This window comes from Zophobas morio, unplaced genomic scaffold, assembly GCF_036711695.1.
Source record: "Zophobas morio isolate AGI-343-1 ecotype UQ-CSIRO unplaced genomic scaffold, CSIRO_AGI_Zmor_V1 ptg000896l, whole genome shotgun sequence".
NCBI classification, from domain to species: domain Eukaryota; kingdom Metazoa; phylum Arthropoda; class Insecta; order Coleoptera; family Tenebrionidae; genus Zophobas; species Zophobas morio.
In genome coordinates this window covers 183,586-208,735 of record NW_026972998.1, presented here as the reverse complement: position 1 = coordinate 208,735, position 25,150 = coordinate 183,586, and the positions used below count along the sequence as shown (strand labels likewise).

Below are 25,150 nucleotides of genomic sequence, written 5' to 3'. Positions count from 1 at the left end.
TTTTTCTGGATTAGATTCCTTCTCCAAAAGGAGTAGTAGCTGGTAATTTAAGTTTTAAAGATAACGACCAACTTGTTATCTGCTCTTTATCTACTCAAGTAGGAAAATGTTTTACTTAGCAAGAAAAAATTAATATAATTAGCTGCGTTGATAAATAATTAAAGGGCGTGCATATTCCCGTATTAAAATCTTCCATTTCTGCTGTACAAACTACTGCAAAATATATTCTAATTGTTGAGAAGTACACCATCTTTGCAAGTTTACTCAACGAGCAATTTACACAGTCTCAAAACTGTTTGCTTATAACAGTTGCGACTTGAATACAGAAATTTTTTAAAAGCTTCTTTTTTAAGTTTGCTTTCCTTTTATAGGGAAAAGGCAACCCCGATGGCGCGACCATAAACTTTCTAGAGTTGTTATGGGATTCTTTTAAGTTACCTGCATATGTTCTTGTTGATTGGGACCCTCATGGTCTGCGCTTCTAGCACGGATATTATTTCTATAGTTATTTTACTTATTAATAGGGATCGAAATATTGTCCATCTATAAATATGGCTCCAAGGTGAGTTTATTATATAGCAGAGAAAATGAATTTTGCTTTAAACTATAATTTTAGCGAATAAAAATAGAGCAGAAGAAAACTCCTCATATAGCTTTTAAGTGGATCGGTTGCCACCACAGCGACTACCAAATAAGAGGGTTTATTTTACATAAACAAAATTTAAATAAATTTTAAATTAAAAAAAAAAATTAATTTAGAAAAGATGGCTTGTTACAACTTTCGAAATCCGACGTTAAAAAAGTACTTATATAGATTCCAATTAAGTTTCGAACTATTTCAAAACGTTATATAATAAGATTGACGCCCTGCTAAAGAGACCACACTTCCAAAAAGAGCAGAAGTGGAAATCGGAGTTGGAATTGATGATAAAAATGAATTGCAAGTATGAAATTGAATCACTGCAAGATATTTCCAAAATGATTATAGAAAAAGTTGAAGCAGGGCATGCTTTATAGAAAAGTAATTGAAAATTATATCACTTTACTTTTTTAAAGTTAGTTACAAATATTATAGTAAGAATTAAATTTTTAAGTAAAACAATTATTAATTTAAGCAATTATAGTCCTTTTACTGTTCTTTACTAACGACAACAAAAGAAAATAAATACGCAAAGGTGTCACCATAATAAAGAATTTCTTTCTACAATCAAAAACGTTTTTTTTAAAAAAAAATTAAAAGTTTTATTTCAAGTACTAAAGAACTCCAGAAATATTAAATTCATTAGTGAGGAATTATTGCAAAGCAGCATTAATATCCAAATCGTCTCTTTTTGAAGGTTCCACAAACGGTACTCCCAAAGCTTCAAAAACGCTCTCTTCTGTTGGCGTGTCTAGACGTTTTCCTATAAAAAAATTTAAAAGAAGTGCTAAAATTATAAATATGATAATAAAAAACCGGAATTAGTAATTTTTTTATAATAACGTTGTACGTCCTTTCTTAAAGAGTGTTGGCTTAATAACATTCCTTTCTATTTTTTATTAATGGTTATAATATTTATAAAAAGGAGTTGTGTATATATAATAAAATAAAAGCACTGGAACTTTCCTTTTTAGCTAAACTTCTCATGGATCTCCCGAAGAACTCCGACCCCGTGAAGTATATTAATGCACAGGCCCACTCACTCGCAGGAACCATTACAATATCAATCCTCCTGTAAAACGTTTTTCGTTTCATTATAACATATAAAATCACAATAATTAAATAAACCTGTGGTGCTTATAATTTGGCCCACGACACACGCCCAAGTACATAAGCTGCGTCGTTCCTCTGTCCGACATGGAAAGTGTGTCCTTTACAAACCCTGTATCCTCGAGTTTACTTATAAGCTTTTTGAAAAACGCGGTGTATTCTTCTTTAGTTTCGTAGTGGGGGACGGCCATTAGGATGTCTACATCTGACAAACAGTTATTTTTTTTTGTACGAGCAAAAGTGACTTAAACCATAATAAAAGAACCTCCGCAATATTTCTTGCCTCTGCGATAAGAACCGCATAACTCTAATTTGGCAGAGGAATTGAGTTCTTTAGCTTGTTTTTCCACAAACTCTCCTAAAGCAGTAACCTTAATTTATCAAAGATCAATTTTTTACTAAATATAGGTATTAAATTTAGTACCACAAAATTTTATATAAAATTAAATACTTAAATCTACAGGAATAACTTTAAATCTTATTAAGGCTTGTTGTTGACTAACTAATTTTTTACCAAATGTAAAACAATTTACTTATTTTAATTTTTTAAAGGTAAAAACTAGATTTTTTTAAAGGTCAGTAGTAAAGATTACTCACTAATTATATATTAGATATTGTAATACCCTTTATTATAAATTACAAGCATAAAACAAAACCAAACTTCTTTAAGGTTTAACTATATATGCCAGAAGAATATACCTCTTCGCGCGGAATACTCGTATTGAAATCTTCATAATATTTCAAGCCAATTCTATTAAATTTAAATTTAAATATATCACTTTTAATAGTTTCTAGCGCCATTAAAAAAACCTCTGTTGGCGATTTAAATCATCACTTTTTGATAAATCACCTAAAGTTCTGTACCCTTTGTTATACAGTTGCTAATATATGTATAAAAAAAATTAGTTTTTTTATATTTAGATAACTAAAAAAAAATAATAGTCCTAATTCCTTTAACAAGACTCCTAAATTAATCTTTGTTATAAACTTAAATGGTTTATTTGTAGAGAGGAGTAGTAATAATAACACCCGCGCAGTTTTAGGGCCGCATCCCCAAATGTTAGTAAAAGTGCTAAAAACACCAACGTCCTTGTCGACATGGTCCAATTTCTAAGCAAACAAAGCGGTGAAAAATATAAGTCTGTAACGTAAAGATTAAAAAAAAATTTTAAAATTTTGACTTCAAGCTCTCCTGTCTCAAGAATTTCTTCAATATGAGCGGCTATATTTTTCCCCTTAAACACAAAAACAAATAAGTAAGAAAATAAGCATAAAAAAAATTTAATTATTTTTAAGTACAATTCCTGGAATTTTTATCGCTTCTTCTTTACTTTTGATTGGTTCCTCATGTGCTTTAATTCGACCAATTGCTTTCTTGTAGACAGTAGCTTTCCACACATCTCCAGTGGCCTCGTAAGCTATAATATTAAACAAATAATTTTTTAAATATATAGGCAAGTGGATTGCAAAATTTCACCTTTCATCATCTCTGAAAGCTTATTTATAATTTTTAAATTTTCACTATTTTGTGTAGTAGCTTCCTTAAATTTAGCTAAAGCAGAAACTTTTTCCTAGAGAATTATATAAAAGGTAGCTTTCAATATAGCGTTTTTAATAAACCTTTTTATTCTGCTTAGGGGACTCAGACTCTTCCGCATGATGTTCCTTTTGTTGTGTTCCAACCCGACTATTAACATATATAAATAGCAAGTCACAAAAAAGATTTGTACGTAGCTGTAAGATTAGTTATTTTAAGTAAATTAAATAAAAAGATGTAAAGGTTAACTGGGACATAATAAACTAAAAAAAGTAGTATAAGGCATGAGCAAAATAGGGACAGCTTTATAAATTAAACAGAATATAAGAGAAAATTTACTTCTTTCTTGTTGAAATGTATTTATTATCGACTTTAATCTCATATTTAGTCGGGTTTACAAGCTCTTTGCGCTTAAGTCCCTAGAGAAACTTATCATATTTATAATAAGACAGTTATAATAAATAAAGAGGACCTCAGAAAACCAGTCGGCAGTGAGAACTTTGGTTTCTTGATTTAAAGTAACTTTATTCTCCAAAAATAACTATCGAAATGAACTATACAAAAGTTTTGCAGTACAAAAAAAATATGCTTATAAACCTTTGATAATTGTCTTTGAGTTAAAACGGTTAATATATGTGTCGCTCTCTTAATTGTTTTAGGATCAAAAAACTAAAAAGAAAAAGATTAATTAAATTTTTAAGTTAAATAATATAATTAAATTTCTCAAATATTAAAGGCCTTTAAATAAAAAGAGAAAGGAATATTTTAAGTTACTTCAACTTCAGCACCATTGTCACCAAGAAGTTTCTGAAATATGTCAATTCGTTTATTACCGAGGCCAGTAGAAATAATATGAATAATAAATCCTTTAAACAATGACGATTTCTCTGTATTCAATATATATTTTCTAGTTTTATTAGTAAAACAGAAGAATTAAAAAATAAATTCCTGTTTTAGAGCGCTTAAATCCCTCTCCTGATGTATTATAAGAACGTTTCCCTTTAACTAAAGCGCTCATAATTGGAGGACCCAACGAGGTTTATCACCAACATTAGGGTGACTAAAATTAAAAGTATTATAGTTTTTTATTAATTAAGCAAGTGTTTCCATTAATATTTAAAACTATTGGCATATGTTATTTTATGATAAAATATTACAAATGTATACAAAAATGGTAAAATTGTTTAAAAAATTGTATCGCAAATCTCTTTGGCAAAAAGAAAGGAAATAAGGCAAATAAAGGACTATAGTGCTTAACGTTCCATACTTGCCTTATATTTTTATAAACAAAAACAAAAATATTACGTAATGCTAGAGTACATAAACTTAATAGAAAAATTTTTGATAAATCTAATTTTGAATATAATTTTATTTTTAAATATAAGTACCTAACCTTATTAAACTGAACGTAAGCAAAAGTTTATATACACTATTTTGTATGATCTGACAATCTATATTTAAGTAATATGTCTCTTTTAAAGAAGTCGTAAATAAAAATTTCTAATATTGTACTCTTTTGTTAATGCTTAAAATTTATTTTTAAATTTTAAATTATTAATAAGGTCTGAAGTCCATATGTAACTCATTAATATTTACGAAAATTTATTTGGTTATTCAACTCTTCCGCAGTTATATAAAGAGAAAGAGCTAATTACCCCGTTATAAATTTGTAGTTATTAATGCTATAGCAGTTTAATGAAGTGGTTGCAAATTTTTTGTTACTTCTACAATTATTATAACATTGCAAAGTTTAAATAGTTTAAAACTTTAATCGTAGACTTTTTATACGTTTTTGAATAGTTAATCAACTTATGTGCTTGAAAGCAAAACACATTCTTATTCCCGTCATGGCGTACATTTTGTCCGTGAAGAATTTATTCAATAAATTAACCACAGGTCTTATAAAGTAAAATTTTTTATTAAATAAATCCTCTATCATATTTTTGCTATTGCAATAAATGATAAGAATTAGCTGAGCATCCATATAAATTTTTACTTAGTGACTCTTAACTATTATCTATAGTTTTCTCCCTTACAAGTTGCACGCAATGCGTATACTCTGCTAGCTTTTAACGTGCAGATCAGTAAGTAAGCTAATTTATAATCCAATTTTATTTCTACAAGCCAGTTTATCACTTATAAAGGATATCTGCTTGCGAGCGCAACCTGTTCAGCCTTCAATGGTGATGGTAAAATAATGTTCTCGAGTTGAACTGCAGCGCAGGTTAGGATAAGTATTTAGAAAATTTGCCATAAAAGATCGCACGTACGAAAAGTGATCGAATAGATTTAAATTTCTTTTTTAATGCTTATTAACTCGTCAAAAACTGAGAAGTCGCGATGTACAAATGTAGAGTTGGGCTTATCGCTAGCTATCGAGTTTGTTTCTATCCCCCAAAATATTCTGACTTACGTTTAAGATCTCGCACCGTTCAGCCATACCTCCAGTTACTTAAATGCGCTTCTTTACAGTAAAATAAACCCAATATAAAGAAGAACGCATTTAAAAATAACCTCAGAAACTATAAAAGTATAGCTACGATGTAGACAACACTAAACAAAAATAAAAATTAATTTACGAACGACATATTTGACTATGGTTAGAAAGTTAAATGGCCTTTTTAAGTCGTATGACAATTTCATTTTAAAAGTAGAGAGTTGCAACATAATAGAATACTGTAACATCAGTACAAATTAATAGCCCGTGAACTTCAAACTGAATTTATATAATAGTTTTTTAATAGGGGAGGAACCTCCAAGGGAGCACATCTAATGGAAAATATCATTATACACCTGTATATTGTCAATACGGGTCAAATCCTGGATGTAAAAACATTGTTTGAAGAGAATGTTAATGTCTTCCAGTACTAGGTGTGCTAAAATTTTATATGTAAAAATGAACTTATATGCGATAATGGTTGTAAACTGCAAAAAAAAGACGGTTTCCAGCAGAGATTAAAAGACACCATAAAATGAGAATGTGCAACGCATATCAAAAATTTTACATGCAGTGGTAATTATAAAATTATTAATAATAATATTAAAGTACAGTTAATGTAATAATTTTAATAGTAACACTTATAACGGTGACGACAGTGATAGAAATAATAATTTGGATAATACGAATGTTGCAACTCAAAAAATATGAAAAAAAGTGCTAAACTAATGTAATTAGTGTGATAAAAGTTCAGAAGGTTAATAATAATATAAATTAAACTTAAGACTAAAGAGTAAAAAGTAAGCAAGAATTATAATAGAATAAATATAGGTAAAACTGAATTTTAAGTGGAAATACAAAACAACTGCAGTATGAACACATGTAAAGCGGTGCATTACTATGGGAATATTACGAAATCTAAATTTTTTTGTTAAGAATTTAATATAACTCGACACAAAACACAATTTATGAATCGCTAAGTTTAGATAAATAACGACAAGCGAATACATTAATCGAGAAGATATAACGTATTACACTAAAAATTTAAATATAATAATAATTGCGAAAACAAGGAAGTTCATTGGTTAGCAGTATTTGACAAAATAGTATAAATAAAGTGCACCCTCAAAACTTGTCAAGTCAAGCCTGGTGGCGGTCTATCCGCGGTGCTCTTCGTGCGTGCCATCTCTGGAATTTCAAGTGTAGGTTCTTCACTTGTTCCCTTCTCCCTCATTCAAGCCTTTTTGCCGGGGCCTTCCTCCCCATTTGGCTTATAGTATGGTTGAAGGCCGGCAGACTAACTTATCGGAATATTTTGTTATTTTTTTTGCCTTAATACTTATCTATATCGGTTTTTTGTGCTTTTTTTGAGTAATAAAAATTTATGTTCAAATAAGTTTAATTGATTAGCATTTAAAAAATTTGGTTAAAAAAAATAATTAAATAGAACATAAAAAGTATTTCAAGCCACTTTTAAATTAAAAATTTTGGAACTTATGAACTTAAAAATATTTTTTGGGAAAAAATATTATATGCCACTTAAGAACTAAAGATAATTTTACTCAATTAATCTTTAAAGGACTATGAGTGTAGAATTACTCTAAGTTAGTATTTTTAAAAGTTCCGGCCCTTGTTTATATTATTAATTTAACTTATTTATACATTACACAGCACAAAAATTCGAGTACTTCTCCAAAACCAAAAATTTCTAATTGTACTTTGAGCTCCGGAAGTTAAACAAACCTAGCTGACACTTGAAAAAAATTACATTTGCCCTAAAAAAATTTCAAGATCAAAGATTCGGGTACGGCACACAAGCTAAAGATTTAAAGTAACTTTATGTTTCAGTTTTAAAGAAAGTTCAAAGTCATTCTTATAAAAATTAGAAAATGTAATAAGGCCTTATAACTACTATTTATTTAACTTAAACCCTTTTATAATTAAAATTTCGAGTGGTTCTCCGAAACAGAAGATTTTAAGGTTGAAAGTAAGTTTAAAGCCGTTCTCGGGAAACTAGGAAAATTTTAAAATTGCCTTTTAAATTTTTTTGATGTTAATTTATAATTCTTTTGTCATTAAAAATTCAACCCGCAGCTACCAAACAAGAAATTTTAGAGTAAAACTGTTCTCGTAAAAACTTAAAAAAAATAAAAGGGTTTCAAAGTTTTTTATTAATGATTTGTAGCTACAAAAAAGGTCATAAAGCCTCGATTAATTTCCTTTGCAGAATCCAACGACGCCGCAGCAAATGCGTTCTCCCGAATTTCCTAATAAGCCATACAATAATTTTTTATGAGTTAACTTTTAAAACTGTCTACCTGTAGTTAAACTAAGCTCGTGGCCTCCTTTACCAAGATCATCTTCATCTTTATGAACTACAGCCGTTCTTCCAACTATTGAATGGGGCCCTTTAATTTTAATGAGATTATCTAAAATGTTCACTTTAGCAGTGCCTTCTTCGTTAGCTTCAATGTTACCAAGATCACCAACGTGCCTAAAAAAAATATTATTTTCATATTCAGCCTTTTAATAAAAACTGAAGACCTCTCTTTATCTTCAGGAGCTCCGTGATTCTTATTTAAAGGATTAAAATGTGAACCTGCACTTATGCAACCTTCAGTGTTATCACTGTTTTTGTTAGTTAAAAAAAATTTCTCGTAAAAATTAATTTTGAACGTACCCGAATTCATGAATATGAAAACCGTGTTTTCCTTTAGGTAATCCTTTTATTTCACCAGTCACCCTAACTTTATCGCCCTCTTCTTTAAAATGCAAAACCCCTAAATTTTTGTATAAAGCAAATAGATTTAAGTGTTACACTTTTTTAAACGAGCAAAATATTGAATAACTCCAGTCTTATTAGTTAATATAAGCAAAAAAAAAACCTTCACACTTGAAGCCTCTATCACCCTTTAAAACGCAGATAGCAGAAGACATGAAGAACGCTGTAAGTAAAACTGCAGAGAAAAACTTGATTCTTTTCCGTTAACGGCCTCAAATAGAAAAAAATTTTAACGCAGAGTTAAAATAATAAATTTTCTCCAATAAAATCGCTTTATTAATCCGCCATAAATATAAATGTGGCCTCTTTAGGAAAGCGTCTAAACACTTTAGCTGGGCAAAATATAGATAGTTGTATTTATTGATTTAAAAAGTAAATCTGTTTCAGGTAATATATATTTACTGATCCGTAAGGCGTTCTTAGCCGGACTCTTTTATCTTTTAATTAATATGTTGCGGAAAGAGTATATTAAACTATGGGAGATTTGGCGAGGAGCATGCATTAAAAGATGAATTCGTTAACTTTTATTTGAAAGTTCATAAGAAAACTAAAGATCTGAATTTCTGCTGAAATATGTGAAATTATATGAGTAGTGGCGGTGATTAATTTACACGAATCCATAATATAAGAAAAGCCGGGAGGCTCACTCGTTGCAGGATCAATACTTAGTAGTTATAACTCAACTGTATCCACTTCTGAGAGCAGTTTAAAACTATAATTGTGTTCAGTAAGTATACAATTTTTATTTTAATTATTTAGATATACAATTTATGCATATTTATTTATGGGCAGTGAGATTGTTAAAATTACATAAGCTCTACAGGTTAAATAAAAATGATCGGGTGTTAAAGTTTTCCTGTAATTGTATGGAATGCGCTAAAGAAGTTAGGCTATCCTTTACAATGGCTTTTGAAGTTATCTAGTTAAAAACTGGATTTTATATAATAGTTTTGTTAAGATATTACTATTGTATTATGCTTGCGTGTATTATACTGGTTTTGGCTACTAGCGTTATCTATATATATTGCTCTGTTTATCATTCACTATACAAGAAGTTTTTTAGCAGACGAACGAAGAAAACCCATTTTTTCCTTAAATTCTGCTAGATAAATATTGCTAGAGAAATATAAGTATAAGAAAAATTTTTAGCTAATCGTCAACTTACCTCTTTGAAATTTTTTATAAATAAAACTGTTAAGGTTTTTGAACAAACCTTTTGAACAGTTAGAGTTAGCTTCACTAACTATACTTAAATTCTTTCATGTTGGAATATTTAATAAAACTTAAAAGCAGGTTATACGTACTTCCCAATTCTATGCTTTAGTTATGATGCTATTGCAGTGAAGAGCGATTATTTTAAAAAACGAATTTTACTCTAATATCCACTAAAAGAAAACCGAAATGAATTAGAATGAATGAGTTTGGGGACTGTAACATGTCGGGTTCCTATAAGTAAATATTGAAGGAAAAATTAAACAGTAAATTTATTCAGTTTCAAAAGTAGATTGTAAAAGTTTAAAAAAGTAAATTTTAAATCAGCTTACCCATATATTTTTCTACTAAGAATAGTTGATCTTAACATACCCATACGCCTTTTCGAGTTAGGTTGAACTTTGCTACTGCAATGAACAAATGAATAATAATAAAATATTTTTAACAAAAAAGTTTTTATTGTAGAATAATGTTCTACTAAATTTTTTAGAAACTTTTACAAATTATTCTATTGCAATGAAGAACAGTTGTTAATCTTCTTACCCTAGTAAATCTTTACAATTTTAAGGTTAACTTTTTATAATAATATTTAATGTTCGCGCAGAAATTAATCAGCTATGCTTTTTATGATTTTTCTATTGCAGTACAGAGCAGATAATAAATTTTACATGCTCGTAAAACTTGTTATTTATAACATAATCTTTTTATCATTTTTACTTTCTTTTTATTCTAATTTTCCTTGTTTTACACAAAAATAAATGAGCTATTTTTAAGATTTTTCTATTGCAGTATAGAGCAGTGATATTCTTTAATCCTTTTAAAGCTTTTCCTTAATAAAATAAACTGCTTTTGAAGTTAAAAATAAAAAAACTTTTTATAACTTTTATTTTATTTTTACTATAATTATTGCTATTTCGCACACTAATCAATCAGTCGTGCTGTTTAAAATTTTTCTATTGTAGTATAGATTAGTTAATAATCTTTACATTCTCGTAAGGCCTTTTATTTTCATAATATACTTTGCTATTGCAATAAAAAAAAATTTCTTTTTTATTATACTTAAAATTTGCACAGAAATTAATAAGCTGTGCTATTAGAGATTTTTTTATTGTAGTATAGACTGTTAATAATCTTTACTCCCTCGCAAAGCTTTGTAATTCAAGATGAACTTTGCTATTGCATTGAACATGAAAAATTAATAATTATCTTCCTTTTATTACAACTTTAGTTTTTTGCATCAAATTAACCAGCTATGCTTTTAAAAATATTCTATTGCAGTATAGAGCAGTTGATAATCTTTATATCCTCGTAAGGCTTTTTCGATTTGGGATGAACTTTTGTCATACTGATAGTCTGAACAACGTCCATCCCCTTACTAACTCTCCCAAAGACGGTGTGCTTATTATCCAGCCAGGGCTAAATATAGTATATATATATTTATGATAAACAGATTGATTAAAAATTCAAAATTATAAAAAAAAATTAGAATAATTCAGAACGTAATGCAACTATAATTATTAGTATAATTATTTTATTAATAAATAAAAAAAAGTATAGAAAAGAATAATATCGTTTTAAATTAATATAAAAAAATTAGAAGAATTCAAACTTAACTTTGTTTTAAATTTTAAAAGTAATAATATTAAAATAAAAATAAAATTTAATTTTTAGATAAAAAATTCTACCGTTGGAGCAACGGTAATAAAAAATTGCGAGGCGTTTGTGTCGGGGCCAGCGTTCGCTTTATTTATAAAAAAAAGAAGTTACCAAAGGAAAATTAATTGTACACAAAATTTATAATTGTTTTCTCTAAGTTTAAGTTTTTTTTATTGTTTTATGAATTCGGCTTATAATTTTTATTACTTTATAACAAAAATATACATAATATGTTATTTTTTAATTTTTACTAATATAAGGAATTACTAAAGCAAAATCATTAACTTGAAATTTTATAGTTTGTTTTGAAACTTTTCTACAAAAAGTTTTTTTTTCGATTATCCCAAATTTATAAATATTTTTTTTTCAAAAGTTAAATAAAAATGAGAGATTTAAAGCAGCGCACAGGAATGCGCAAGCAACGAGAGACGGAAAAAAAGCCCGTATCTCATGCAAGATTATTATGGTGCTTGATGCATTTAGGGTATTTTCAACCCTATTTCCCAGGTATAGATTTTAAGTTGGACTGTTGGCTATTCTAGGTGCCTACGCGATTGCAATATAAATCCCTCAAGTAAGTAACGGTTGCTTTTTGCCGCCAGGGGATGCCGTTAAGCGGCCTAAAGAGATAGGCCCTATATATAAACTTTGCGTCAGCTGACGTATTATTCCTTGCGGCTTCCCGATGGTTTCGATCTAGGGCGGTCAAAAGCTGTTCAATAATTTTTTTTTTAATTTTTACCCAAAAATAAGGACTTTCTAGAGCAAAATTAAAACTTTATAAACTTTTTAAAGTTTTTAATTATTTTGAAATTCGAAGTAGAAATTCATACACGCCAAATAAATTTATCTTACAAAAGTTTCTGTAATTATAATTTTTAAAATAAAATAATAATTTTATTACTTACTTTCACTTTTTAGTATTTTTGAAAAATATTTATGGATATTTTTTCTGTATTTCTTTATAAAAAAAGTTACTAACGCGAAAGAAAAATTTATTACCTTTCACTTTTTATTGAAGCTTTTTATAACTTCTTTAAAAAAATTTATTTATTACTTTCTCTAATATTTTTCATTATAAACATTTATGATTTTTCTATATTTTTTCTAAAAAAAATTACTTAAGCGAAATTAAAATTCTATACTTTTACTGTTTTAATTTTTTAAAATTTACTAAGTAATTGGTTTCAGTTTTTATATTGAATATATAAATTTTTAAAAAGTATATGATTAATATTTTTATAAGTAAACGTTTTCTATTTAAAAAATATAAAAGTCTAATTATAAAAAAAAGTTAAAAAAAAACTTTTATAATAAGTAAAAAATAAAATAAAAATTGAAAATAAGAAACTTTTATAATATAAAATTTTTTTAATTGTAAAAATAAATTATTAACAAAAAATATAAAACTTGTATAATAACATAAACCAAGTAGACTTTTTCAAATATTTATAAATCGATAAAAATAAAAATATAAAACTGATACGATAAAAAAAGAAAAACTATATTTATATTTTATATAATATATAAATAAACTCTACTTTAATATATATGAATGCAATATGAATAAGTATATAGAAAAATAAAAATATAACACTTTTTTAAAAATAAATTTTTTTAATATTTGAATATAAAATTTTAAGAAAAATGTAAAACTGATACGATAAAAAAGGAAAAACTTAATATATAAAATGTAATAAATATAAAAAATTGTATTTTGGTATAATAAAATAAATAAAAATATTTATTTTTTTTAAAATTTGTGATAAAAAATTTTATAAACTTTTTACACATAAACGTTTTCTACATTTTTAATAAAAAAAAAATACTAAAGCAAAATAAAAAAAAATTTTGCTTTCATTTTTTTTAATATTTCCTGTGAAATTTTTTTTTATTAAAAAAAGTTTTATTAATTTTTTTCATAAAATTTTCCATTACTTTTAAGTTTAAAATAATTTATATTTTGAAACTTTTAAAGCAAAATAAAAAAGATATATACTTTTATTTATTTTTTGAAATGTTATATTTTTACAAAGAAAAAATTTGTATATGTTCTATATATATCCATATTTTTTTCAAAACTTTTATTTTTAGTTCATTTCTTTAAAAATACAAATTAATAAAACTTTATAAAAAAAATTAATTTCAAACCAAATTCACAAAAAAAAATACTTTTTATTGTTTAAATTGTCCTATTATTTATAGAAAAGTTTTTAAACCATCATACCTTCATAATTTCTCAGGTCGTTTATTTTAATTCATTATTTTTTACTTTTATTTAGAAAATAACGAAACTTTCGAATTTTCTTTCCAAAAAAAATTAAAAAAATAAATACTCCATTTTTTTAAAAACGTTTAATATTTCTTATTATATAAGTTTATTAATTCTTTATATCTTCATATTATTCAAAACGTTTATTTCTCTTTTTCAATAATTTTTTAAGTAAAAATAAATAATGAAACTTTCATATTTTTAAAATACAATATAAAAAAATATATTCTTCCATTTTTTATAGAAAAGTTTATAAATGCTTTATATATTCACTTTTTTCTTGCAGTTTATAGTAATATTAATAATAAATAAATATATAAATAAAAAACCCATCGAAACGGTGAACGGCCTGTCATGGCGAAGATTTCGGTGAAACTCGTCTTCAAAGGTGCCCCCCCATAGGCTTTCGCCGCCAGTTCCGTCGCCTATGGCGGCAGTATTAAAACATTATAAGTTGATATTATTTTAATATTAAATTTATATTGAACGATAAAAAATAAAACAATAATAATAATGAAAACACTATTTATTATAAAAGAATCAAAAGATATTAAAATTTTTTATTAGAAAAAAAAAATATTAATAGAATCTTAATAATATTACAATTTAGATTAAAATGTAAAAATAAAATTTTTTAAAATTCGTAAGTAAAACTTATAAAAAAATTACATATTATTACTATTAATGAGTTTATAACTGTTACAAGTAAAAACTTTACGTGTTATTATTATTAATGATTTTATTTATTATAAGGAAAAATTTTAAATAAAAGTTATATTATTAATATATTTAAGCTTTATTTATTATTATAAGTAAAACTTTAACAAGAGTTACTATCATTTATTACAAACTTTATAAAAAGTTATTATAGTTATAGGTTTCTTATATAGTAAAGAAAAACATCACAATAAAGTTATTATTATTATTATAATATTAACTTTATAAAAAGTTATTATCGTAAGTAAAACTAAAAGTAATTATTGCCTATTTAATATTATAAGAAAAACAAAAAAAGTTTACCTATAAGTTATTATTAATACTATATTTAAGTTTTATTTATTATTATTTGTAAAAGTAAAGAAAACTTTTCATAAAAGTTATTGTTATTATTGAGATTAGAAGACTCATTATTATTATTATTAGTATAATTGTTATTATTAAAAGTAAAACTTGGATAAAAATACCTTCAGGGTCGCCCGTTTGAATCATAAATCCCTGTTCCACACGGTGAAAAATCAGCGAATCATAATAGCCCTGCTTAGCCAATACCAATATATTTATATATACAAAAGGCGCGGGAAAAAAGGCGCGCCTTTTTGCAAAGGCCGGCAAAATTTTCAACTGTCTTAGGACATTCTTCAACAAATAAATTTATGAAAATATCTCCCAACGTGGTGTGCAAAACTATAGAACTTGGAAGTTTTTCCTATAAAACATAATTTAATGGAAAATATGCAAAAAAAATAATGAAAAAAAAGTAAAAAAAGTCAATTTTTAATTTCCACTGGATTTTTTAATGAACCATTAGCAGTTTTTACTCGCAGCCAATGATACTACAGGTTTTACCGTAGAACAAAAGCAGATTGTGATTTATTGAGCAGATCATTAATATTAACGTCAACTTAAAAATAATCTATAAATAACTTAATTCCGCCTTTTTTTTAGCTCAGCAAAAAGCCACACCAAAGAATACTTTATTATGTAGGGCAAAAAAATAGTCACCTGAATGGCTTCAGTAGCAGCCAGTCGTTCTTCGCGGGAAGGCAGCTCGTTGAAAACATCGCGGTGCAATTCGCTGATGAAAATTAATGTTGCCCTTAACCAAAAAGCGCTGCAAAGCTTAACCTCGAGCCGTCCTCGTGGCTTCTCCGCGTGAACAAATAGAAGCGCTCTTTTCCGTATGCCGTGCAGAATAGCGTGGGGTCCTCTGCAAGATTTTTAGTGATGGTGGGGTTTTCCGAAGTCCTCACGTCCTGTTAATATTTTATAATAATAATAATGATATAATAATAATAAAATTATATAAAAATTATAGTAATAAATAATAAATAAAAGTGAAAATGAACATTTCAGTAATAAAAAAATATTTGGATAATAATAGAAATAAAAAAGTTTATAATAATGATAATAATAAGCATGTATTTACTATAGAAAGTTGTATTTTGTGTTCATTGGGTCTTCCTTGGTATAATGCCAAGTTTAGAAATCTTGCTGAACTTTCGGATTTACCAATAACCTTAAAAAAAATATTATATTAATAGTAATAAATAATATTATGATAATAATAATGAAAAGAAAATGATATAGTAATAATAATAATAATAATTATAATAATGATAATAATAATACTAACTTTCGAGCACTTATTGGTGCGAATATTGACTACTTTTATGCCGAGCATCGTCGCGTAAAGTATAAAATTCCCGCTTTCATCAAAAACTAATATAAAAGTCACGTGGAAAGTCACGCCGATGAGTTAAAAAACAAACAAGATTGACTGGCTACCTGCATTAGTGTACTTTAGCGCATCATTTTTAATGATTTCTCGGTCCACAGCAAGTCTTCTTCCGAACTCAATGTTGTCCATTTGCGGGCTTTTCTATAATAACATTAAAAATAAAAATTCTAAAGTTGAGAATTTACAATAAAAACTTCATTAAATACTTGACAAAAAGACCAATGAGTTAATCGGTGAAAAAAAATTAACCAATAATCAATAAAAAAAAGTATTTAATTATTAAAACTTTTTTTAAAGAAAATAATAAAAAACTTTAATAAAAAACCTGACAACGATTAATTAATTTGATTGGTGAAAAAATAAAAAAATAGCGAATAGAAAAATTAAACTACAAAACTTAGTAAAGTTTATAAAATTAGTAAGCAATATATAAAATATTTACCAATAAAAATTAAAAAAGTACATAGTAAAAATTAATATTACAAAAACTTTTATGATAATTATAATAAAGAAATTAATAAAAATAATAATCATAACAGTCATTACAGCTTGCAATTCCGTAAAAGTTGAAAGCGACTCATCAAAAATTTTGAACAATTTTCCACTTAAAACATTAAAAATTCTAATTTTAAGATCCTATATGACGAGCCAATAAAAAGAAACTTCTTAAAAAATAAACCAATAAATAAAAACCTTGGACATCATGACCATTAATTGGCCGTCCGGAGAAAAGTCTATTGAGGTCGGTAACGTTTTGTTCTATTTGATGCAAAATAACGCCATAAGCGATTAAATTTTTATTATTAGAGCCAAATAATGAAAATGCCCGTGAAAAAATATATTGCTGCAATATTTAAAAACGACAAAAAACGGTCTTAAATGGGTAAAAAGTTATAATATTGGAGCCAAAAAAATAAGCAATTAACTAAATAAATTATTGATTAAAAATTTAAAAAAAAAAAGAAAAGTTATAAATTATAATAAATAACGAAATTTAGCAAAATTTTATGTAAAAGTAATAAAAATAAATAACTAAATTTATATTAAAAAGTTAAATATAATAATAAAATTTATAAGAAATTAATAATATTAAATCAAAAAAAAAAAATTAAAAAAAATAATAAATATTAAATTTTAACAAAAACTATATAAAAATAATATAAAGTTAATAGGTAATAACAAAATTTATATAAAAAACAATAAAAAGTTATATATATTAATAAATAAGAAATTATAACTAAATTTAAAAAAATTAATAAAAAGTTAAACATAAAAATAAATAAATAATACAAAATTTATATAAATAATAATAAAAAGTTAAATATAATAGTAAATAAATTAAGACAAGTTGATATAAAAAATAATAAATAGAAAGGAAGTAATAATAAAATTTATATATAAAAAAAAAAGTTAAATATAATAACGAGAAGTTTATATAAAAAATAAAAAAAACTCAAATATAATAAATTTAACTAAAAAATAATAATACACAAACAATGAGACGTATATAGAAAAATAATAAAAAATAAAAATTAATAATAAATAAGTAATAACAAAATATATATAATAATAATAAGTTTTATTAATTGATAAATAATAAATAATAACATTTATATAAATAATAATTAATAAGTTTTAAAATAAATTAATATTGTAAATAATATTAATTACTATATAATAACAGAAACTATACAGAAAAATAAAAAGTTATAAAAAGAAAAAACTTTAGCGAATTCGTACAAATCCGTTTCAGACTTATATTCGAATTTTAAATTTTTTGGGAATTGTAAAGTTTCTGCGTTCCACAGTTCGAGCATTCCTTAAAAAAAAGTTAATATTTATTATTATTATTATAAATCATAATGTTTATCGTTTATAAATTTATTATTATTATAAGAAAAATAAAAAATTAAATGTTAAAAAAAAAATTAAAAAATCTCTTAATAAAATTATAAGAATTTATTATTTTTATATAAAAATAATAATAAAAATTAAATAAAGTAAAAATATAATACTTTAAAAGAAGATTAAAATTTGATATTCGTAAGAAAAATTTTATATATAATTAAAAAATTAATAAAAAAATTGAAAAAAAATTATATTTTATTATATAAAAATAATATAAAAAAATTAAATAAATTTAAAATTATTAAATTTCGTAATAAAAGTTTATAAATAATTTAAAAATTTTTATAATTATAAAAAATATATAAAAAATTTACTAAAAAAAATTCAAATGCAATTTTATTATATCAAAAGTTTAATAAAAATAATAAATAGATCGACTTTTTTGTATTTTAAAGAACTTAACAATAAAAATAATACAAAATAAAAAAAAAATTTATATATTTAAAAAAAGTCCTGAATAATAATAATAATAAAAGCATAATTATGAACAAATATATAAACATAGTATTATAAATAAATATAAAAAAGAAGACCACAGCAGGAAATATATATATAAAAGATATATTTTTATATATATTAAAATTAGACAAAAATATTATAAAAAAGTATATACTAAAAGTTTTGCATAGTAAAAAAAGTTATTATTAATATTCAAACGTAATTATTAATTATTTTATTATAATAAAATATTAAAATAATAAAACTTAATAATAATTTTAAAAATTGCATTCATTATAACTATAAAAATGTTTGATAGAAACAATATATATATATTATATTTATTAAAACTTTTAAGTTTATAATTATATTAATTGTTAAGAATATTTATATTTTGCGGTATATATTATTTTTTATACTACTTTTTTTTAATAATAATAATAGTAATAAATTTTTTTAAAGTTAATAAAAGATAAAGATTTGTAAGTTTCTATTTATTTTTTTGTGAATAAATAGTGATTTTTATAATAGCAATAATATAATCATATATTAAGTAAATATTCTTTCGATAATAAAATACTTTATAATAATTAAAAGTTGCTTACTTTTTTGTTACTACTTTTCACAATAATAATTATTCAAATAAAAAATATTTTATATAAATATTTAAAGTTATGAAAAAATAAGTGTTTATATAAAGGTTTTATATAAAAAGTTAATATAAATAAATAAAACTTTTAAAATACTTAAAAAAAGAAAAAAAATAAAACTTCTACATATAAAGTATACAAAATTATAAAAGAAACTATAAAATGTAATAAAATTTTTATTATAAAAAGTTTATAAGAAAAAATATTCATAAATATATTTTTATTTTAAAAAGTTTATTAGAAATAAAAAGTTAAAAAAAATATAAATAATAACTACATATTAATAAAGTTTATATTTTAAAAAATATATAAAAGTTTATATAATAATACAAATTTATATGAATTATATATTTATTTTTTTAATAACAAATATAAAAGAAATTCAGTAAATTAGATATTTTTAAATTTTCATAAAAGAAATTAAAAGTTTTAAAAAATAAAAACTTATATTACAAAAATATAATTATTATTACAGTAGTAAAAAAAGGGTGTAAAATTTTTATATATAGAAATTTGAATATACTAAATTATAAAAAAATAATAATTACATAAATAAAGTACAGGAGAAAAGTAAAATTTATGTATATAAAAAATAAGATATTGTATTTATTATTATAAAAAAAATAATTATTGAATGCATAAAGTACTAGAAGGAAAGTAAAATTTTATATAAAGAGTTTAGTAAAATAAAAATATTGTAGTGTTTTTTTAAATAATTTTTTATAATAACAATAAATTTATAATAATTATAAAAAACAATTATCAATATATAAAGCACTAGAAAAAAAGGAAAATTAAGTATAAAAAAATTTATAAAAAAAGAAAAAGTTAATAAAATAAAGTAATTTACTTACTATTAAATAATTATAAAAAAATGGTAATTAATTAAATAAAGTAAATGAAAAAAGTAAAATTTATGTATAAAAAGAGTTTGAAATAATAAAAAATATTATAAATTTAATAAAAATTAAAAATTTAAAAAATTTTTAGTAATTAATTTATTATTATAATAGAAAAGTAAAAAGTAAATTAATAAAGTACTAGAAATAAAAAATTTATATATATAGAAAATTTAATACGACAATAAATATTAAAATAAATTTTTAATGATTATTATTATAATAAAATATATATTATTCAATAACTGCATTACTATATATAAAAAATAAAAAAAAAGGAAAAATAGATAAAAATATTCTACTAAATGCTAAACAACAAAACGAATAAGAGGAAAACAAGTATTACAAATACTCTAAAAAAATTATTTAAATATATTAAATATTATAAAAAAGTTTATAGAAAAAAATATTCTAGTAAAATTATTGATATAGTTTACAAAAATAGTATAAAGAAAAAAAAATAATTCTATAAAAATTTTATTAATGAATTTTATATATATATAAATTTATAAAAAAAAGTTTATAATAGAAATTAATCAAATTTATAATTCCGTCTAATAAAAGTACTTGTATCAAAATTTTATTTAAAAAATATTTTAGGTGATTTATTTTATAGAGAAGTTTATATATATAAATTTTCAATAAGAAAACCCGATTTATCAATGGAGACGACTACGCCAAGCGGATCATTTTTCTATAAATTTAAATAATGAAGTATAAATAAATATAATATATAATAAATTTATATGGAAACGTTAAAAAATATTACATAATATATAAATTTACAAAAAAAAAATAAATAATATGAATATAAAAATGTTATAATGTAATATGAAAATAATTAATTTATATAGAAAAGGAATAGAGTAATATATAAAAATTAAAGATAATATTAATAAAAATAAATTTATAAAAAAAGTAATAAAAAATATAAAAATAGTAAATTAATAAAACAAGAAAAAAACAAATATATATATAAAAAGTATAAAAAATATAAAAAATAATAATAGATTATACAAAAAGTATAAGAAAATTAAAAACTTAATAAAATAAAATAATATTTATATAAAATAAAAGACTAATAAGATTGAAGAATTTATATAAAAGTAATAAAACAATAATAAAAAAAAATATAATTTTTAGAAAATAAAAAAATAAAATATTATAAATTGATAAATTTAAATAAAAAGTAATAAAAATAATAAAAATTAATAAATTTATAATAAAAAGAAGCCTTCATTAAAAAAACGGAGTCCAAATGTATCTCAATTTCACTAGAAAATTCGCCTGTACTTTGCGAATCATAAATGCGGATTTTCGAATCAGTTTCAGCGCCTCTTCATATAAAAAAATTAATAATAATAATAATATATTTTACTAGAAAATTAATAGTAATAATAGAGAAAATCTTATTTTATGAATAAAATAATTAAAATAATATTTAAGAAATATATATTATTTGAAAAATATAAAATAATAATATAAAAATAGTAGTTTACTAAAAAATTTATTATAATATTAATAAAAAAAATTAACTAAAATAATATTAATAAAAATTATACTTTACTAAAAGATTTATTATAATAATATTATAATAAATATATTTAGTTATAAATTTATAATAATAATTTTAAAAATATTCCAAGTTAATAAAGAATTTATTATAATTGTATTAAAAAAAATACATTTATAAGAAGATTAATAAAAATAGTAAAAACTAAATTTATTATAATGTAAAAAATATATATTTTCTTTGATAAGATATAACAATATATAAACATATTAGACTTTACTAAAAAAATTTATAATAATTTATATAAATAATAATATGCTACGAGTAAAAAATTCTTAAAATTTTTTATAAAAAAATGATGATTATTATACCTTTAATATATAAATTTATAACATAAACTTTTTTACTTTACTAAAATATTTATAATAATGATAATAATGAAATATAAAAAGATTATATACTATAAAGTAATTTTTATAAAAGTTCTAAACAACTTTAATATATAAAAAATTTATGCTTTTTTATTAAAAATATATAACAAGATTTCATTACTTTACTAAACAATTTTATAATAATAATTATAAAATATTAAAAATAATATATAAAAGAATTGAATACTATAAAATAACTTTTAAAAAAAAAAGTTCTTAATAATTTTTATATATGATCAATAAAAATTTTCATCCTTTTAATAAAAAGCAGTATAACAAAAACTTCTTAACTTTACTAAAAAGTTTATAATTATTATTATAAAAAAAATTCTCAACCATTTTTATAAATATAAAAATTTTTTATACTTTTTGACTTAAAAAAAAAAAACAAAAACTTCTTTACGTTAATAAATAATTTGTAATAATTATTATAAAAAAGTTAATTTTTGCAGAAATAAATAATAAAATAATATTCTCTAAAGTAAATAGTAAACAAAAAATAATATACATATAATATTTTGCTTGGTAATAAAAAATGTTTATATAATTTTAAATTAAAATATAAAAATGTAACCAAAATTCCTTTATTTTACTTAGCATTATATGAATTTCTTCAAATAAATTTATAATAATAATATTAATATAAAATAATAATAAAAATCATTGTATTAATAAATATTCTATAAAATATACAAAAAACCAAAAATAAGGAATATTTTATATTTTGCCACCAATTTTTATAAGAAATGATATACTTTTTCTTTAATAAAAATATAACAAACTTCTTTGATTTCTTTTTATCACGTTAGAAATATATAAAAATAATATATTCAATGTAAAATATAAAAAAAAAAAATAGCATATATTTTATGTTCAGCTTGTTCATTATAAATTCTCAACTATTTTTATATATAAATTAATATTTTTCTCTATTTTTTATAATAAAAAATAAATTTCTACTAAATAATAATAGTAATGATGATAATATTCTATAAACTAATAATAGACAAAAAATTACGAATATTTCATATTTTGCTTGGTCTCAACAATTTTTAAACATAAAAAAGAGTATTTAAACTTTTATAATAAAAAACTAACAAAAGATGCTTAAAAATCTACGCACATGGCCAAACGTTGAATAACTGAAGATGATTGGTGGATCCACGCACATGCCGAAGGCAAAAAGGGCAACGCCACAATATTAATGAGATCAAAACTGTTGACGTCAAAAATTTTAAGGAATTTATCGGAAGAAATGGTGCAAAGAAAAAGCCCATCAGCAGTACAGCAGACGCCCGATATGGCTTCTATAAGTATGAGAAATAGTAAGTAAAATATAGTAAACAGTAAAAAAAAATAGTATTATGATAAGAATATATTATAAATATATATAAAATATTTATTCTGGTAGAACTTTTTACATATAAAAACAACCGAGATGGCATTTATAATGCTTCACAAATTCAATGCCTCCTTCACTTTTTTTCCAAAACTTGACATGCCCGTCAACGCTCGCAGTCACTACAAAGTTAGTTCTATTATTATATAAAAAATAATAAAAAGTAAAAATATATATATTTATATTTAATACTATAGATATAAATATATTGTTGAAAATTATAAAAAAGTAAAAAAAATATAAATATTCTAATATAAAAATAAAAAGTTTATAATAATTTAATATAAATGTTAAATATATAATTTATATTATTTGGTTTATTTTTATTAAGTTATAATGAAATAAATTTATATGTAATATATATCTTATTTTATTATATTTTATATAATATTTTTATAATACTATATGATAATAATTTATATTACTTTATTATATTAACTTATTTTTTATAAAATAACAATATTTTTTTTAATCCGTTTTTTTTTAAAAATATTATTTTTATTTAATTATCATAAACTAATTTATTTTATTATATATAATATTTTTATTTATAATAAAAGTTCCTATTACACATATTACCTTTATAAAATAAAGTTTATTAAATATAATATAATGTATGTTTCATAATCAATTTCATTTATTATTTTTTTATTTTTTGTTAAATATTATAATATAAATTATTTTATTATATTATAAAAAAGTAATTTTTATAATAAAAGTTTATAATATAATAATAATATTTCTTATTATAAATTATTTTTTTAGTTATAATTATCATAATAAAAATTTATCATTTGATTATATTAAAATTTTTTTATGAAAAATAATTTTTTATTTTTTTGGTTCTAATAATTATTATATAAATATTAATATTATAGAAAAAATATCTTTATATTTATTAAAAAATTTCAAATAAATCAAAACTGTTATAATGTAACAATATTTTTATATTTATATTTTCAGTACAAGTAATCATTATATAAAAATTTTTATTTCTTAATTGTATACTTTTAAAAAAAAATTAAGTTGTTGTTATTTTTTTATTATAATATAAAAATATATATTTTTTATGTTTTATTCAAATATAAATATTATATTATTAATTATTTATAAGTAAATAAAAATTATTATTCTAATATATTGAAGAACAATAAAATTTTCATTTTTATATTTTTTGTAGGTAAATAATATATTATATTTAATGAACTTACAATAATATTTTTGTTTTAATTATTAAGGAAAATATGTTTTTTTTTCATATATAGCTAATGTTTATGCTTTCAAATATTTGATGTATTAAAGTTTATGCTAAATAAATTTTTTAAATCAAGAAAAAATTTTATATTATTTTATAATAAAAAATTATTTTATGTTAATCTTATTAAAAAGGTAAAAAAATTTACTTTGGAGTAACTAAGCAGTGAGTAATAACGTCCCGGTGCATATAAGATTTTTCATACATGTCCGCACAGGGCAGGTTTCCTAAAGTTTTTTTTAAAAAAAAAAATAAAAGTAAATATAAATTTAAAAAGTATTATGATTAATATTAATAAGACAAGTAAAAACCTAAATAATGTTTTTCAAACTTTAAAACTTTAGCTTTCTTATCAATTAATTTAGGTTTTGGGCCAACTACATCCTCTTCTTCTGTAATAAAAACTTTAGATAAGAAAGAAGTTTCTTATTAGGCTATAATAAAAGTAATAAATATGAGTATATTAGTTATCTTTATAGAGTAAGAGTAAACTTTATTATATTTTAAAACCGGTATGAAAAACAAAAGAGAAAAACTAAAAAGAGTCAAAGAT

The 25,150-nt window shown here is 22.1% G+C and overlaps 3 protein-coding genes and 1 long non-coding RNA gene across 4 annotated transcripts; all 4 read right to left on the bottom strand.

Annotated features, from left to right (window-relative positions):
- Positions 1–1,292: 1,292 nt before the first annotated feature.
- On the bottom strand, positions 1,293–4,168 carry LOC135122135 (DNA polymerase lambda-like). The gene is made up of 16 exons (XM_064046357.1): positions 4,062–4,168; positions 3,885–3,956; positions 3,760–3,828; positions 3,627–3,706; positions 3,371–3,437; positions 3,228–3,321; positions 3,050–3,168; positions 2,932–2,985; positions 2,780–2,860; positions 2,561–2,631; positions 2,450–2,501; positions 2,016–2,121; positions 1,769–1,955; positions 1,603–1,712; positions 1,457–1,525; positions 1,293–1,403 (listed from the first exon to the last, which is right to left on the bottom strand). Exons 6-16 carry the CDS (start codon positions 3,235–3,237, stop codon positions 1,294–1,296), a joined length of 969 nt encoding a protein of 322 aa, XP_063902427.1. The 5' UTR covers positions 3,238–3,321; positions 3,371–3,437; positions 3,627–3,706; positions 3,760–3,828; positions 3,885–3,956; positions 4,062–4,168; the 3' UTR covers position 1,293.
- A 3,731-nt stretch (positions 4,169–7,899) lies between these two features.
- LOC135122128 (superoxide dismutase [Cu-Zn]-like) lies at positions 7,900–8,702 on the bottom strand. The gene is made up of 5 exons (XM_064046352.1): positions 8,610–8,702; positions 8,405–8,504; positions 8,269–8,352; positions 8,043–8,218; positions 7,900–7,991 (listed from the first exon to the last, which is right to left on the bottom strand). The coding sequence occupies exons 1-5, from the start codon at positions 8,659–8,661 to the stop codon at positions 7,936–7,938; spliced, it is 468 nt and encodes a 155-aa protein (XP_063902422.1). The 5' UTR covers positions 8,662–8,702; the 3' UTR covers positions 7,900–7,935.
- Positions 8,703–10,930: 2,228 nt separating this feature from the next.
- Positions 10,931–20,689, bottom strand: LOC135122132 (peptidylprolyl isomerase domain and WD repeat-containing protein 1-like). Its single transcript, XM_064046356.1, has 14 exons — positions 20,651–20,689; positions 17,829–17,923; positions 16,798–16,863; positions 16,651–16,740; positions 16,152–16,245; positions 16,000–16,085; positions 15,793–15,882; positions 15,492–15,619; positions 15,369–15,441; positions 14,959–15,072; positions 14,831–14,900; positions 13,976–14,071; positions 11,404–11,459; positions 10,931–11,134 (listed from the first exon to the last, which is right to left on the bottom strand). Exons 2-14 carry the CDS (start codon positions 17,919–17,921, stop codon positions 10,988–10,990), a joined length of 1,203 nt encoding a protein of 400 aa, XP_063902426.1. The 5' UTR covers positions 17,922–17,923; positions 20,651–20,689; the 3' UTR covers positions 10,931–10,987.
- Positions 20,690–21,239: 550 nt separating this feature from the next.
- LOC135122133 (uncharacterized) lies at positions 21,240–24,809 on the bottom strand. Its single transcript, XR_010279253.1, has 4 exons — positions 24,746–24,809; positions 23,378–23,478; positions 23,067–23,250; positions 21,240–21,336 (listed from the first exon to the last, which is right to left on the bottom strand). It is a non-coding gene; the product is annotated as an uncharacterized LOC135122133 (long non-coding RNA).
- Between the last annotated feature and the right edge of the window lie 341 nt (positions 24,810–25,150).